At 37.1% G+C, this 15,730-nt stretch overlaps 5 protein-coding genes across 6 annotated transcripts; 3 read left to right on the forward strand and 2 right to left on the reverse strand.

Moving 5' to 3' along the window:
• The first annotated feature begins 54 nt into the window (after nt 1-54).
• On the forward strand, nt 55-3,325 carry LOC119997034 (RNA polymerase II subunit A C-terminal domain phosphatase-like). The gene is made up of 6 exons (XM_038843806.1): nt 55-183; nt 620-751; nt 857-899; nt 979-1,115; nt 2,601-2,647; nt 2,754-3,325. Exons 1-6 carry the CDS (start codon nt 55-57, stop codon nt 3,085-3,087), a joined length of 822 nt encoding a protein of 273 aa, XP_038699734.1. The 3' UTR covers nt 3,088-3,325.
• Nucleotides 3,326-4,055: 730 nt separating this feature from the next.
• On the forward strand, nt 4,056-5,196 carry LOC119997036. The gene is made up of 3 exons (XM_038843807.1): nt 4,056-4,541; nt 4,658-4,663; nt 5,104-5,196. The coding sequence occupies exons 1-3, from the start codon at nt 4,056-4,058 to the stop codon at nt 5,194-5,196; spliced, it is 585 nt and encodes a 194-aa protein (XP_038699735.1).
• Nucleotides 5,050-7,157, reverse strand: LOC119997108 (triphosphate tunnel metalloenzyme 3). Of its 2 annotated transcripts, none has more exons than XM_038843917.1 (2): nt 6,299-7,157; nt 5,050-5,288 (listed from the first exon to the last, which is right to left on the reverse strand). In XM_038843917.1, coding segments are annotated over exons 1-2 (606 nt in total). In that variant the 5' UTR covers nt 6,904-7,157; the 3' UTR covers nt 5,050-5,287. The 2 variants fall into 2 exon arrangements, with proteins under 2 accessions (XP_038699845.1, XP_038699844.1); XM_038843916.1 differs by having other exon boundaries at nt 6,294-7,149.
• Nucleotides 7,158-8,365: 1,208 nt separating this feature from the next.
• Nucleotides 8,366-8,998, forward strand: LOC119997037. Its single transcript, XM_038843808.1, has one exon. It carries the CDS (start codon nt 8,366-8,368, stop codon nt 8,996-8,998), a length of 633 nt encoding a protein of 210 aa, XP_038699736.1.
• A 3,613-nt stretch (nt 8,999-12,611) lies between these two features.
• Nucleotides 12,612-13,226, reverse strand: LOC119997038 (B3 domain-containing protein At2g33720-like). Its single transcript, XM_038843809.1, has one exon. It carries the CDS (start codon nt 13,224-13,226, stop codon nt 12,612-12,614), a length of 615 nt encoding a protein of 204 aa, XP_038699737.1.
• Nucleotides 13,227-15,730: the final 2,504 nt, after the last annotated feature.

Raw genomic sequence — 15,730 nt, forward strand, 5'->3', positions numbered from 1 at the left:
TGGGTGGAATTTATAAGAGTTCAAAGGAGAAGTTTTGTGGTTGAAATCTTTACAATGCATGCCAAACTTCATGGCTGGTTTGGGATGATTGCGTGTTATAGAAGAAGGGTTTTTTCAGGGGACAAGATTGTAGAAAGAGACCCATTAATGTATGAAGTCACGGATGAAAATACTAAATTTCATGTTTGTGGAGTTAGGTTTAGGGAAGCTTAATGTTTGATACTAGCAAAGTAACACAAATATAGGAACAGTGCTGGTTTTCATGGCAACATGTTTGCATGGTCTCATCTAATTATGGACCAAATGAGAACCACAAAATTTCTATTAAGTTTCATAGTGACTCTTGGTTGAGAGTGATTGTGTATCTTTACTTATAAACCATATTGGTTGCTTATACCTAATATATACGGAATACAAGTTTTAACACTCCTTAGCACTTGCGGACTCGATTAACGTTGGCATTGACTGTGCTGCCACTTGTGCTAGTTAGATTAGGCTTCTAGGATGTTAGTTTTATAGTTGTAGTAATTTAAAGTTGAGCAACTGATTCTTAAATTGATTTAACAGAATCCAGTTCTAAATTCTGAAAAGTGAAAACTGAAATTTGTTCTGTTTCTAGTGGAATGGGCCTGTTTTGGGATGTAATATCTATTGGGCTCCCAATGTTGGACCAAGCCCATTGAGCTTGAGCGGGTGGACTGCAGGTATTACTATGCTCCCGGACGCAGTGGAGTTCAGCTTGGTTAATGACGTATTAAATATTAATACTAGATCCAAAGCGTTAATCAAGTCAAATTTGACAAAGGAAAAGCAAATTAATTTTGTTCGCGAAAACCCTAACTGTATCAATCCTTAGACGGTCTTACCCCGAGCGGACCCAAACCCAGTACCAGAAGCTAGTCAGGTCCTTCGCTCCCTCTGTGACCTCTGTACTGTATCTCTAGATTTTTTGTTACTGAATTTTTTCTGCTATTGCAGTTCGTTTGGCGGATTTTATTGTGGCAATGGAGGTGGGCGGTTACTGTTCTGTGGACAGGACGATGTGCGTGTGCTCTGCTATGGAAGCTCTGGCATTGGAGACTGTTGGGAAGTCTCTTGCTTTCGTTCTCATGATGGTATTTTCTGCTACCCTTTACTCGTAGCCTACATAGTTCCATGTGAAAATTGCTTTCAAGTGTCTAGCTTTTTGTTTCTGTGTTGACACAAGCCTCTGTATCAAGCTTTTGTTATGCTAGTTAGACGGACCAGAGTGGGTTGATGTTCTACTGGTTCCATGGGAGTTGAGGTCTCTCTAGATTCTACAAGTTTTTCCCTTTCTGGCTTTTTCCCGGAACTTCTCTCTTGGGTGTTTTAGCTATTCCTCTCTACTGCACAATCCTACTACACTTTTGTCAAGGATTTCCAAGGCATATTTTGGCTTGGCTTTGCTTTTTTTTTTTTTTTTTTTCTCTGGGGTTGTCTGCAATTTTTGTGCAGACGTATGCTGTTGCTTTTAACGTGTTTTCTTGCAAATAGAAAATAATATCAATGTTGTTTCTGGCAATTAAAGAATGGATTTTTGTTTTTAGAATATGTGCTGATGGTTTTAGATTCTTTATTCTGGTGCTTGAGAGGCCCTACTTTGTTTGTTTTTAGCTGGTTTCCATATGAATTCGGTCTTAGTTTGTTCCTTTATGTTATTTAAAAGCTAGAGGGAAAGCTCCTCTGCATTTTAGGTGCCTAATTATAGTCTTGCTTCGTTTTTTAGACTAGTGTTAAGTGTGCTTGTCATGGAAAGAACATTTGTAGTGGTAATTAGCGATTAGGCTACAAAAGGGGAATGTTTGTAGATAGGGATGTAGATAAACCAGCATAGTTACATTTTTTAAGGCCAAGGAGGCAAGGAATGACTTGTTTCCTGAAGGGAACAGACTCGAGCTCAAGCTCAAGCTGACCATCTTTGTGCTCTTAAATTTTAAGGTCAAGATTAGTATGTACAGAAATAGCGAGTTTCAGACTTAGCCATTGAAAGTGCTTGACCAGAAACTCAATTTAATTTCAAACTTGAATTTTTGACGTTTTGTTAGAATCAATTTAAATGAATAGCGAACATGTGTCAAGATATACTCTTTGTTATGTATCGTCGGGTTCAACGCGACAGACAGTAAGGCCTTTGATCAGATGAAAGTGTCCATTGATTTTCTCACTGACTCGTGTAGGAGACCCCAAACTCTTGGGATAAAGGTTCAAATGATGATGATCATAGTATTTTTTAGAATTTCGTTAACGATTCTTTGGGTTGGACTTGGATTTTGGAATTTCTGGTTTAGTAAATGAGCCTAAATCACTTTTGTTGTGCTGCTGCTCTTTGCCTGCAGGGATATACTATTTGGTAATGCATTTTTTCCCTTCTAGTTATTTCGCATTTATAACCTTATGTCTATGTGATGTATATGTAGTTCAGTGGAGCTTAGTCAAATCTCGTCAAATATCTTGGTGCTTTGTTTGAAAGCTGATAATCTTTTACTGGTTTATGATAGAATAAATAAACCATTCTTGCATATCAATGCCATATGCATCCTTTAAACTCCCTTATCAATGAGGCTCTTTTCCTGTTCCAGGCAGGATCACTGTTGAATGATGTTAGATTAATTGCAACAGATGAAAGGTAACTGATTATCCTGTTTGGGCCTCATCTTATGTATCTGTTATTGGTTTGTTTTGGAAAATTCTGTCAAAAGTTGGTTGATGTAACTAGTAACTACATTTTTCAGGTTTCCTGTTGATGAACTTCACAAAGTGAAACGTCCTGATCCTGAAAACAAAGATTCTAGTGATACAGAAGATGACGAAGATGATGAAGATGTCAATGATGAGGATGATGATGATGCTGGAGATGAAGATTTCTCAGGTGAAGAACTGGATGAGGAAGGTGATCCTGAGGATGACCCCGAGGTAAATGGGGGCGGAGGAAGCAGCGATGATGATGACGAGGATGAGGATGACGATGATGGGGACGAGGATGATGCTGACGAGGATGGTGAGGAAGAAGAAGACGAGGATGAAGATGAAGAGGTTCCGCAACCACCTGCAAAGAAGAGGAAGTGATAGTAGCTCTAGGTTCCCTCCCATGCTTTTTTTTTTTCTTTTTTACCTTTTGGGTCATGAACTTTTAGTTGGGAGTGGTTATTTAGCCTTCAGTCTGCATAGATCAGAAAGTTACCATTGTTTGTTTTCCGAATGAAGCTCTTTTCTTGTTACTAATGAGATAGCTGGTATTGCAAAGTATTTCATCATATGATGTTTAGCCTGGTGCAATCTATGAAATATTTTAGTTGCACTGTAATATGGGGATTGTGACTTTTGAGTTTTGAGTGCTCTTCTTGATTCACCTCATATATTGTGTTTTGGTTCCAGTGACTACCCAGGGCTAAATATCACATTTGGTTGCCTAGCCACCCGGGAACTTATGTATCTGCATTGCTGGGGATAAGGCATGGAACAATAAACAGTATGCGCAACATTGAAAAGAAAGAATGATAAGCATGCTACAGAAAGAGAAGCTGAACCTTGGTGAGTTTTTGATATGTGAATCTATCCTATGTTCAGAGTTTTATAGGAGAGCCACCACCAATTCCTAGTCAATTTCAAGTTTTCAACACCACATTTACTAGCACTAAATTGCACCCTCTATCTCCCAAACTCTTCTACACAAGTCCAACATTAACTCTTGCTACTTAAAAGTACTTAAATGTTGTAATTCTTCACTAAACAGAAGGGACTTCAAATCCATAGTAAAAGCAGCTACAAAACTGTTCTAAGCATCAAATTCATTAGACCCAGAAGTAATTCCAACTTAAGAACCTTGAAAGTTGAAACATTATAAATACCCACCTCCACTTTCCTCTCCTCTTACAGATCAAGAAACCATCCTGAACAAATTCCAGTAACTCTTAGTCTCTTACTAGAAACTGTAGAGTTCAATTTCAATGGCAGAAGTGTCACCAAGAACACTAGCTTTGGTACTAACCATACCATTCATGTCAATGTTTGCCCCAGCAGGACTAGCACAGCTAATGCCTCTCCCTCTCCTACCCCCCCTGCCATTTGGTGTTGGTGCTAGCCCACAATGTTGGGCATCCCTTGCAGGCATACAAGGCTGTGTTGTTGAGATTATTACTTCCTACACAACTGGTAGAATTGGTGTTATTAGCCCTGCCTGTTGTATTGCCATCACTAACATTCAATCTGATTGCTGGCCTAAATTGTTCCCATTAAACCCACTCTTCCCAGCTGGTCTAAAGACCTTTTGTGCTGCACCTCCACTGCTCCGACCGAGCATCACGAGCAAGTTGGAGCCACAGCTAAAGAAAGAACAGATTGGAATCACACAATGCTGGTCATCTGTTAGAAACATAACTGGCTGTGTTGCACAGATTGTTGAGGCTTTTAGCAGTGCAAAAACTGATGATATTGGACCTGCCTGTTGCAAGGCAATAATTAGTACTATTGACAACAAGTGCTGGGTTAAGATGTTCCCTTTCAATCCATTCTTTGGTCCAGTAATCAAGAGCGCTTGCGCTAAATCACTAGAACCTTCACCAGCACCTCCATCAAAGTGAAACTGAAGAAGCTCTAGCAACTTGAATAATTTGTTTTCGACTTTGCTTTATTTTAGATACTGGTCAGTTTATTTTCCATTTTAACTTTAGCTAAGGAAGGCTATTATTAGTATAATAAAAGTTCTATTAGAATAACAAATTTCGAATATGTTTTTGCATATTAGACAATATATAGGAAACAGAAAAACATGTCCAATTTCTTAGCCATCTGACCTATAAAAAGCTAATGCTGATCACACTTCAAAAAATTTGGCCATACTCCTTCTCACATCAAATTTTATGATACTTTAACAAGTCTATGATTTAGGGCCTTTCGCTGTTAATTACTCGTGGCCAACTTTCAGAATTTGCAACTCTCTTGAGACGAAATATGAGAGAGACAACAATAAAGATGGGAACAGTTGTAGTGTGATGTAAAGAGGATTGGAATCAAAATTTAACAAACTCATTGAGCAAACATGCATACATATTATAGCTGTCAGAAATTCATATCAAATATTAGGTTCACTTGCTACTTGACGTTGCAAAACAAGAGTTATACATGAGGGAAACAGTTGGTTACTTGCCATCAGAGTTTATAAGAAGATTGCCTTGAGATATTTCAGAGGAAAGGTATTCCTAGTCTCTTCAGAATTGGACTTTAGCGCAAGCATTATCTCCACTGCAATACGCCTACTTTGCATAGACCTACAATGAGAGCCATAATAACAGATAACCATCAAATTACCTCAGTTCTAAGTCTTGATATTGCACATAAGTACAGTAAACCACACAATGTTATTTGAATAGTTTACACAATTATAAATCCGTAAATGGCAAGGAAAAAATCAAGTTTCATATGAAAATATTTCAAGCACAGACTGTCCTAGTCCTAGCAAGGTAGTTTTAGAAAGCCTACACTGAACACTGAAAACTAAAAATGGAAAGAGAAGCCGAGCACAGAGCTCTTCACATAATCAAAAATACGATCAACACATTTGATTCGATTGTGAACAATGTGACAATTATTGCTCAAGGATCAACCACATCAGGCTTTCAATCAAAGGAATTTGTACATTGTCTCCAATAGTATATGACAACAAATCATAAAAAAAAAAATGACAACAGAATCAATCAGTCAAGGAATACATTACACGTATAGCTGTTGACACAAAACAAATACACACAAAAGAAGCACTTGTTATGATAAAGATGGTGAGTGAGTATACACCAATGAGAATATTAATTGCATGTCACAAGATAAATTAAGAACAACTGAATTCTAAGAAGCTTGCATAGCTTAATTCTCACAAGTCGTTTATCAATCAACCCAATGCGTATGCCAATTCCAAGATACGACTTAACACTGCACACAATAGTTTCCATTTTATCCGTAAAATCACTAGAGGCAGACAATTACGTGATCCAAACTCACTTTCTTTTACTTCCAATCTTTGGATCTCAAACAAGAGAGTATAACATCTTCCTGACAGAATTAGCACAATGCTCTTTTAGAGTTTCACTTCTCAGTCAACATATAGAGAGTCATGAAAAGAAAGGGAAATGGCACTCTTTAGGTCCTCAACCCAAATGAAAACTAACAATGTAACAATCATGTAAATAAAACCCACAACTTCATTCAACAGATCGGATATACAAACAACCAATTAACACTTAAAAAAACATGAATTTAGCAGAAACAAAGGACTTCACCTCACTACGGAAGCTTCCCAGATCGGAAAACCGCAAACTTGGACATCTCCGAGTAAGAATACTGGATCCCATACTCATTCAAGAACCCCTCCAGCACTTTCTTGACCCCTTCAGGATCCTCACTCTCACATTCCACCTCATAGCAAGTACCAAACACATACTTGGTCTCATCCACCTCCAGCTTCAACCCCTTCCAATCAAACACCTCCCTCAAATTCTCAAAACCCCCCAAACCCACAAACCCGTCTCCCTCCAGAATCCCAAACTCCTCCTTACACCTCCTCAAGATCCTCGATTCAATCGTATTCAGTCTCAGCGGTTCCACAACGCAGCTGCGTCCAACAGACGCCTCGATCTCCTCCTCGTCCTCCTCAACGCGACTGACGCCGTCGATCAACACCGGCTTTGCCTTGAGGGATATAATGCAGCGAGAATCGTTGTCCAGGAATCGGAGGCGGAGAACGGCGCGTTGGGAGGCGAGAGCGCCAGAGGCAGTGTCGAAAAAGTTGTTCTCTTGGTTCAGGGTCTTGATGTGGAACGGTGAGAGTAGCTTCGTCAGGCGTTTGTAAGTATCGGCTTCGGGGAGCCGCAACTTCACCTCCACCTCCATATCTACGGACGGAGGCTGTGCGATGCTATTTTATGACGGGGGAAGACCAATTCGATGGGATTTAGAGGAAGGGTTCTGTTGGGTTCGATCGAGGAGGTGGAGAAGAGAGGATGTAGAGGAAGAAGAGGCGGCTGCGGCGGAGGCGGCACGGCTGCGGACTTCTTCGAGTTCTTCTCTGTCTTCTATCTTGACTTCAATCTTGCTTGGTTTCTTTCTCAGCATCTTCTTCCCTCGATAAGAAGAGCAGAGCAGGCCTTGGCGGACACAAATGCTGAATACCTTGATACGATTCGGTAAGCCCTGGATGGGCCTACAGAGGCCCAGGCCCAGTCAGTGATGCAAATGGGTAAGGCTTTTTATCAAACGTTTGCTGGGCATTCACAATATCTGCGGAGATGAAGGCACACAGCACAATGAACAGCATGCACAAAATTGAAAAGAATGAATGATAGCAAGCTAAAGAAAGGGTAATTAGTCCGACAGTTTAGGTGTAGAAGAGTGATGAAGATCTTTTGTCTTTGGAAAAATTGGGTTGAACTCTTGAATAGGTGCATAGCACAAGCCAAAACACATTAAAGGAAAATTTTAGTCACAACCCATTTTTTACTAAAGACACTCAGTCAACTGCATTTTACAAGGGATAGTCAACTCAAATTAGGGTGTGTTTAGTAAAAACTGGGGTGTGACTAAAGTTTCTCCACATTAAAATATTGCCGTAGACCCAGTCGAGTAGTCGTGGCCTTTTTTAAACGGCCCACTAAACCCAAAGCTCATGCCGCGCTAAGCACGCCTAAACTAATCCAATAGTTTAGTTGGCCGAGGCCTACCTATCCTATGTTCTATGTGTTGTAGAAGAGTGATGAAGAACTTTTGTCTTCGGAGAAGTTGTGTTAAACTCTTGAATAGATTCGCAACACAAACTCAAACACATTAATATATTGTCCGCTCTGGATCAAGGTCTGCATAGATTTGTTCATCCAGACCCAATATTCTTGCTTAGGATCGGAAAATCGATCTTAGTAGATTAGATTGTCGGTTCTCCTTATCTATTGCCGCTCCTCCCTCATTCTCCTCGATGTGAGATCTTATCAAAGAGCCACCACCAGTTCCTAGTGAAATTCAAGTTTTTAACACCACATTGCTTCCACATTTACTGGCACCAAATTTCGGTTAACACAATGCGCCAAACCTTTCCACACACAAGTCCAACATTAATTCCTGCTACTTCAAACTACTTAGATGTTGTAGTAATTCTTCACTAAACAGAAGAGACTTCAATTCCATAGTAAAAGCAGCTAGAAAACTGTTGTAAGCATCAAATTCAGAAGTAATTCCAACTCAAGAACCTTGAAAGTTGAAACACTATAAATACCCACCTCCACTTTCCTCTTACCCATCAACAAACCATCCTGAGCAGCAAATCCCAATAACTCTAATTAGTAACACTAGAGTTTCAATTTCAATGGCAGAAGTGTCACCAAGAACACTGGCTATGGTGCTAACCATAGGATGCATGTCCATATTTGCCCCAGCAGGACTAGCCCAGCTACTGCCTTTCCCTCCCCTACCACCCCTGCCATTTGGTATTGGTGCTAACCCACAATGTTGGTCATCCATTACAGGGATACAAGGCTGTGTTCTTGAGATTATTACTTCATTCACAACTGGTAAAATTGGTGTTATTGGCCCTGCCTGTTGTACTGCCATCACTAACATTCAATCTGATTGCTGGCCTAAATTGTTCCCATTGAACCCATTCTTCCCAGCTGGGCTAAAGACCTTTTGTGCTGCACCTACCCCGCTCCGGCCGAGCATCGCTCACAAGTTGGAGCCAGAGCTGAAGAAAGAACAGACTGAAATCACAGAATGCTGGTCATCTGTTGCAAACATAACTGACTGTGTTGCACGGATTGTTAAGGCTTTTACCACTGCACAAACTGGTGGTATTGGACCTGCTTGTTGCGAGGCAGTAATTAGTACTATTGACAACAATTGCTGGGCTAAGATGTTCCCTTTCAATCCATTCTTTGGTCCTTTGATCAAGAGTGCTTGTGCTACATCGATAGGAGATTCACCTTCACCTCCATCAAAGTGAAACTGAAGAAGCTCTAACTAGCTACTAGAATAATTTGTTTAGACTTTATTTTATTTTTCATATTGGTCAGTTTAATTATTTACCATTTTGAATTTAGCTAAGGAAAGTTATTCTTAGTATAATAAAAGTTTTAATTGTTAGAATAACAATATGTTCTTTTTGGTGCATGGTTGATGCAGTGTGCTCTTTGAGGCAGAAAATTAAACACACGAAGATGAAAGACAACTCTTCCACAAACCTAAATTGACCAACAAATTAGGAATATGGGGAAATCAGCTATCGCTCTCAAACAGCTGTTATTTAATATAAAACTTCAATAACAAAAATTATTTTACGTCAGTGTAAGTTGTAAGCTTAAATAATAAACCTAAACCAAACCCCAAAACATTCTTAATTGGAAACAAATACTTAAAATAAACAAATCCTAATAAAAAATATACTTAATTGCTAAAAATATTAATTGTGTAACAAACAATAGACTTCCTAATACCAAAATAAAATATTAATAAATAATTAATTTTGATTTTTTTTTTCCATCTGCATGAATGGTCCATTGATCATAGTTATTAATTCTTATTATCATTTAATGTCATACTACAATATTTTATCAAAAAAATGTACTTGCTAGTGTTCATAACCACCAAAATTATCTCAAGAAAATATAAATTAATTGAAAAGTTAAAATAATTAACATAATCTAGTGGTTAAGTATATCTAGTCTAGCTATCGGATTGAATAATCTAGAGATATTATCAACATTAATCAAATTTAACATAATTTTGTTATTATGGATATATTCAAATGCAACTTCTCTCTATCCATTAAACCCTATAAAAGGCCATAAAACCATTGGATCAATCACTTGCCTTTTGCTACCCAAAATTGTTCACTTCAAAGATGATGAAGATTGCTGCTGTCTTGCTCCTCCTAGCATGTCTCACACAACAAGCTCTGGGTGCTGCCAATGTTGATGCTGATGATAAGGCTGGGCCACCCATGCCATCTTTCCCATGGATTCACAGGCCCTGGTTTCCATGGATCCGCCCGCGCCCGTACCCACGCAGGCCATTCTTCCCAATGCCACCATTGCCGGCCCGCCACTGGCCCAAGCCCAGTCCTGACGCGTCCAAGCCCGATCCAGCAATCCAAAAATGTTTCACCGATAAGTTTGAAGAGGGAAAATGTGTTGGTGAAATTAGGGCATCATATTGGAACAAGAAAGTGAGTGTTGGTAATGATTGTTGCAAGATTGTTCAACAAGTCAGTGATGATTGTGCCAAATCTGCCTTCAAGGGCTATGACAATCCCTACTTTGGTGAAGTTTTGAAGCACTTTTGTGCTAAGAAGGCTTAATTAATTTATTAGACCATGATTTGGAGGACTAATTTGGTTTCTTAATTTGTTTTTCTTTGATTTCCAGTGTTTATTTGGGTCACTAATTAGGCATTTTGGTATGCTTTCTTTAGTGATTTAGGTTTTCTTGTATGGAAGATCTCCTTCCCTTTGTTTCCAATGTTTCTTGTCTTTGCTATTATATGAATAATAATTTGTCTTTATTTAAATTAATATTTCTCATTCTAGCTCATATGTATGGGCCGAATCACCTGAGGCAGCCCACACCTGGTGGCCTCGGCCCAAATGGTCAATACCCAACTACCAATGATGGCCCACTAATGACCCAAACCCAACCCCAAGACCTAAATAATTTATCTTGGGCTTGATAATTTTATCATATGCTAGCATAGTGTATTTTCGAAATAAATTCGTTGGTCGAGCTTATATTTTGTAGGGTTTAGTGTCAAACAGACCATTTAATGGACCTTTAATTGGCACTAAACAAGAAAACCCAGGTCAGTTAAAAGTAATTTTTACTGTACCAATTTAATTAGGGATTTATTCTGTATGCCCTATAAAGTATAAATCCACCATCTCTAATCTCTATTAAATGGCACTAAAATGCAGTAATCGGTTAAAACAAAATTGAATGTAGCAAACTTAATTTAGGATTTATTGTTTCTGGTCTATAAAGCCCATATTTTGTATTTATCAACTGGCGTTAAAAGAAATTCAATGTAGCAAAGTAATTAGGAATTTTATGGTTTCTGCCCTATAAAAATCCACTCAATTCCTAACTTCTTTTTCTCATCAAACCAACCAAAGATGGCTCAAGTTACAGTATCTTCAAAAGCAATTTCACTACTGATGCTGTTCATGTTGTTTTCATCAGGATTAGGGCATTCGACAACACCGACAATTTTCGGGACAGACCCAGATGTTCTCAACTGTGTTTGGACAATAGAAAGTGTCAAACTAGGTTGTTCCCAGGAGATCTTGATGTCATTCTTAAGCCTGCAGCCCAGATTGATTGGGATTGCTTGCTGCCAGGGCTTTGTGAAAGTTGACCAGAAGTGTTGGCCTAAAATGTTCCCTTTGAACCCCTTCTTCCCTCCTTTCCTCAAGAAGTATTGCCTTGAAGTCCTTCTGCATGAGAAGGGGAAATAAATCGAGTCCGGTTATCGGTCGGTCGATCTCTTCTAGGGTTTAGGCATGGATGATGGAGATTAAAAAAGGTTATGAAAATTATCAGCATAAGGTTTATTTTTAGTTCTGTTTTATTTTTCTCTTTTTTAGTAGAATAATGTTTTAGTCTTCTCACTTATAATAAGATGGCAGTTTTTCTTTTTTAGTAATAAGATTTTTTTTTCTTCTTATCTATTAATAGAATTTATCATCTATTATAGAAAAAAGAAGAGAGGATGACATATAATATAAAAACTTATAATTCTATTGATATTTAACTACTAAATTTATTAATTGCAAGCAAAATAAAATTTAAATAAACAGAATAAAATCCCATCTAACACAACTAAGAACTTGAAACCTATAAACTATAAACAAAACTAGTACTATATGTTCATGACCTAGAATCATTAATTCCTACACAAGAACACAAAGAATTGTGATACTCATTTCTGTCTTTCTCAAATCGTATATCTCATAGAGACTCATCCTTCCTTTTTATAGCACTCGAAAATGAATGTTTCCTTTTCTCATAACGATGTGATTCCTCGTATCATTGTATCGTTCAGATTTTTAATAAATATAAGAAAATACGTTTTACAGTCTTAATAAAATAAATACTATTATTTAAAAAGATAGAAAAAAAAATCAGTAAGTCGTTTTGAAACCAAAGTCCTAAAGACCCATCTTTATAAATATATATATATATATATATATATATTATAATAGGATTGGCACTTATGTTTAGGGCACAATTCCTAAAACCTCAATCACTATCCTATCCTTCAACTCATATTCAAAACACACATAAAAATTCTTTTAATTATACTATATAAACATTAACACGTTTTATCGAAAGAAAAAAGAGAGGATGACATTTGATATAAGAACTGATGGTTCTATTATTAATTAACTACTAAAATAATTACAAGCAAAATAAAATTTGAAAAACCAATTAAAATCCAACACGACTATTAACTTGAAAACTATAAACAAAACTAGTCCTACAGATTCATGACCTAGAACCATAATTGCTACATAACCTAATATTTTCAAAGGCTGATTAATAATCAAAATTAATAGTAATGCTAGCTTAATTATTGTTGTTTCCCAAAGCCCGATTGAGAACCGAAAAATGAAATCTTGAACTGTAAGGATTCCAGAATATCCCAATTTGGTCACCGATCGCCAACCTCCTCCTCTTCACAAACTCCTTAGTCCATTCACCATTAAAAATATAACTATTTGATGATGTCCATCTCTTGAACTCCAATTGATGTTCAGTTCCTGTATCATGATCCCAAATCGTAACCCGCACGCCGCCACCTTCGACTTCATCAGCATCATCAAACAATGGCAAGATATGAGATTGTACCAAATTTATCGGCATTAATAGCCTGCTTGAACCATTAAGATCACTCTTTTGTAGGGTTTTCTTTATTTTCCATGGATCTTCGTAGAGTCTCAAAGTCGTTGAGACACCAAGTCCATTGATCCCCTCCATAGTATTGAAATCATCTTGATGGTTGAAAGAATTAGGGTTCTTGCGTTTTCTTGAACGCTCTTCGATTTCTTCTTCTTCTTGTTTAGTCGGGAAAAAATTGTGCAGAAAAGGAGGACGAGTACTTCTTGATGCATGGGGATCAATAGTGAACTCTATGGAACCCTCCACGTCTTGGCCAACACCACTTTCATCCTCACTAGCCATAACAACTAATATTGAGAGAGAGAGAGAGAGAGAGAGAGAGATGGGTGTAGTTGTTTGTGATTTGTGTATAGATTTGCTAGAGAGAACTCATTTTTATACTCAATAAACAACTTCTTCTGATGGGATTTGGATATGGATGTAGATATGAATTTGTGTACGTGCATGCTTTCTTGTATAATTTAACTAGGATTGGCGGCTAATACAGTAATCAGAACTCCTAATTATAATATTATAACAATTTGTTTGAAAAGTAGGTAGATAATCTGCGTATGTATATACAAACATACATATATATATATATATTAAGGAATCAATCAAGATTATTAGTAATGCTAAGAGAGCTGTGGAAAAGATTCATTCGAATCAGATTGGCCTTAATGAGGATGGAACTATAGTTCAAGAAATCAAGAGCGCCATTGATTCCTCTGCAACTTTTAAAGTGTATGTTTAGACCACAAGGTTCCAACAAGGTTGTCCATTGTATTGCTCAATTTGCTTTAAGAATTCTTATTCCTTGCGAATGGAGATCGTCTCTCGAGCCTGCTTGGCTCCAAGAGGTGAGGTTGTAATGACAGATTTATTGTCGATTCTTATTTAATAAAATATATTCCTTCCCTTAAAAAAAAAAAAGCAATGGTAGATAAATGTGATGAGCCTATTTAGATAAACTTAAAAATGGCATTTGAAATTGGATGCAGTAGAGAGACCAGTAGATCACATATCATAGGGCTTATGGATCTGAATTCATCTTGGACGTCAACTGTGTTGCGGCCCAAACTCGAGATTACGGGTTGGGCTCCACGCTTTAAGGCCCATGATTAGTGGTGAAGGCTCTGCCTGATATTTCATCAGCCCTGTTTGTCACATCATTCAGGAAGATAAAATAAAAAAAAATGATTTATTTATTTATTTAGGAAAAGAAAACCGGCCTTGAATAGAACTAAAAAAAAAGGACAAGTATTATATGTCAAATTTTTGCATAACATGATTTATTTATTTTTATTAAAAAAAACTTAAACAAACTAACCAAATTTATTTATATTTTTTTCATGTAATAGGAGTACCACCTTGTCTTACCTAATGGTGGGTGGTGTGGGTCTTAACGTGAAACTTACCCATAAAGATATATAATTATAACATATCATAGTCTCGTTGACTCTCTCTTGGACAGCCTAACAGACTATACATATAGAATACTTACATATAGACCTGCCTCAGTACAAATGATGATGCCACTCTTCACTCTTTATTATGGTAAGTCTTTATCAACAGAGACTAATTTGTATTATTCCCAATCAAAACCTTCTTCTTTTTCTTGATGGTCTTATCTTCTTATTACATAGATATTTTTGCACAATTATATGACCATATATAGGCAATTATTGTGTTGTTTAAGAAGCTAGAACTCAAAACATAAACAAGGTAATGATATTGCAGCACAAGGAGGAGATGATAAGGATGAACGCTATTCTATTTAGGGTTTTTGGATACCTTCGATTGAAGGATAAACTAAGATTTTAGAGGGCTAGAGTTTTTAAAATATTTCCAACGATATATCTGCTTGTTCGAAACAAAAATTAAATCATTGGTAATTTCCATTGACTTGGCAAATATTATATGACATGACATTGATACGATCGATTTTAACCCCTATACTTTATAACAAGTTCGTCTACTAGCAAGTTTGATCCAAAATGACCCCTGTCATGTTTAGAAAGCTGTCGCCTGCATCGTGTCTCGATTTCTAGGGTTTTCTCAGATCAAGAGCGCTACTTCGTGGTCAGATTAGCAATACAACAACAACATGAGGGATTGTCTCTTAGCATAAAGAGATAGATATCGCGTCTTCATCTCGTATTGTTCTTTCTAATTTGTTTCTTTGTGTTTGGTCATCTTTATTTATATAAATCAATTGTTACAGATACTATATTTTTAGCACTAAACTACATATTTTTATAGCTAAACTGGGGGATTAAGATTCATGTTAATTGTCTTTATTGATATTATTACAATAGAGTTGTGTTATTTCTCCAAAATGAAAAACCAGTTTTTTTCAGTTATTTCTCAACAACTCCTTACCACAATTTATTTAGAAAATTGAAGTTAATTTGTAACTCTTGACCCCATTACAATTTACACGATCGAAAATGTTAAAAGATCCCAATATTTTTTTGTCCCTATAATTATCCCAAATATTAAAATTAATATACATGATTTATGTGAAAATCGAGAATTCTACATGCCCCACATAATTTATTTGAAATTGTATGCATTCATCTCAAAATTTGAGATAATAAGTACGACAAACAAATTGGAATGAGTAAGACCAATGTTACACCATATATTTAATACTCATTAGAGATGCCACTTGAACTGTCCTTTAGGGTAGGATATGTTATCCATTGCATTATTGGTCAAAGAGTGATAGCTCATAGCTGTCATGCATGCATGGAGAGAGTTGAAGACCAGTTTCATTCCTACAAATTGCAAGAATTTGATGCAGC

This window comes from Tripterygium wilfordii, chromosome 4 (genome assembly GCF_013401445.1).
Source record: "Tripterygium wilfordii isolate XIE 37 chromosome 4, ASM1340144v1, whole genome shotgun sequence".
NCBI classification, from domain to species: domain Eukaryota; kingdom Viridiplantae; phylum Streptophyta; class Magnoliopsida; order Celastrales; family Celastraceae; genus Tripterygium; species Tripterygium wilfordii.

Coding starts and splice junctions, on each gene's coding strand:
- LOC119997034 (XM_038843806.1), top strand. CDS start 55: ATGCATGCCAAACTTCATGGCTGGTTTGGGATGATTGCGTGTTATAGA. Junction 900..978: donor AAACCCAGTACCAGAAGCTA/GTCAGGTCCTTC, acceptor CTGCTATTGCAG/TTCGTTTGGCGGATTTTATT. Junction 2,648..2,753: donor TTAATTGCAACAGATGAAAG/GTAACTGATTAT, acceptor TACATTTTTCAG/GTTTCCTGTTGATGAACTTC.
- LOC119997036 (XM_038843807.1), top strand. CDS start 4,056: ATGCCTCTCCCTCTCCTACCCCCCCTGCCATTTGGTGTTGGTGCTAGC.
- LOC119997108 (XM_038843917.1), bottom strand. CDS start 6,903: ATGGAGGTGGAGGTGAAGTTGCGGCTCCCCGAAGCCGATACTTACAAA.
- LOC119997037 (XM_038843808.1), top strand. CDS start 8,366: ATGGCAGAAGTGTCACCAAGAACACTGGCTATGGTGCTAACCATAGGA.
- LOC119997038 (XM_038843809.1), bottom strand. CDS start 13,226: ATGGCTAGTGAGGATGAAAGTGGTGTTGGCCAAGACGTGGAGGGTTCC.